A 495-nucleotide genomic window follows, 5' to 3' on the forward strand; every position below is an offset into this window, starting at 1 on the left:
CTGTGGGAGCAAAACCCCTACTCAGCGCTGGCTGAGGGTCCCTGTCTCCCCCCAGCTCCTCTCCCAGGATCCCCACTCACATTGCTGGTTTTCTTGTAGTAGTCAATGTCGTGGACATCCCTGGCCAAGCCGAAGTCAGCGATCTTCATCACGCTCTCTGCCGTGACCAGCACGTTGCGGGCAGCCAGGTCACGGTGGATGCACTGCCAGGGAAGGAGCAGCACCCACAGAGGGTGTGAGATGGTGGCTTCAGCTCTGTGTCCCTCCACTCCCCTCCCATACACCCAGGCACCACTGGCCCCCTGGCACCTTGGCAGTGGTGGGGTCACCCTGCACTGGCAGGTGCAGTGGGCGGGGAGATACCAAGGACCAAGGAGGTGGGTCAGGCTTTAAGCCCCACATTTTTGGGGAGATACTGCCCTGAGCTTTGCTGGATGTGGCTGGGAGGTTCTGGACAGCCCAGGAGAAGGGACAGGGCCCCTCCCCATGGGGACA

The 495-nt window shown here is 61.6% G+C and overlaps 1 protein-coding gene across 1 annotated transcript in view; it reads right to left on the minus strand.

Moving 5' to 3' along the window:
• The window catches only part of LOC104526883 (fibroblast growth factor receptor 4), a gene marked incomplete at both ends in the record, with an annotated part of 1,674 nt that overhangs the window by 899 nt on the left and 280 nt on the right, over positions 1–495 (minus strand). The window contains 2 exons of the mRNA XM_029085574.1: positions 1–17; positions 77–203. The exon at positions 1–17 is cut by the window's left edge and continues 80 nt beyond it. Coding sequence (XP_028941407.1) covers positions 1–17; positions 77–203 — 144 coding nt within the window. The remainder of the gene's footprint in view (positions 18–76; positions 204–495) is intronic.

Source organism: Antrostomus carolinensis, unplaced genomic scaffold (genome assembly GCF_000700745.2).
Source record: "Antrostomus carolinensis isolate BGI_N321 unplaced genomic scaffold, ASM70074v2 scaffold30506, whole genome shotgun sequence".
Lineage (NCBI taxonomy): Eukaryota > Metazoa > Chordata > Aves > Caprimulgiformes > Caprimulgidae > Antrostomus > Antrostomus carolinensis.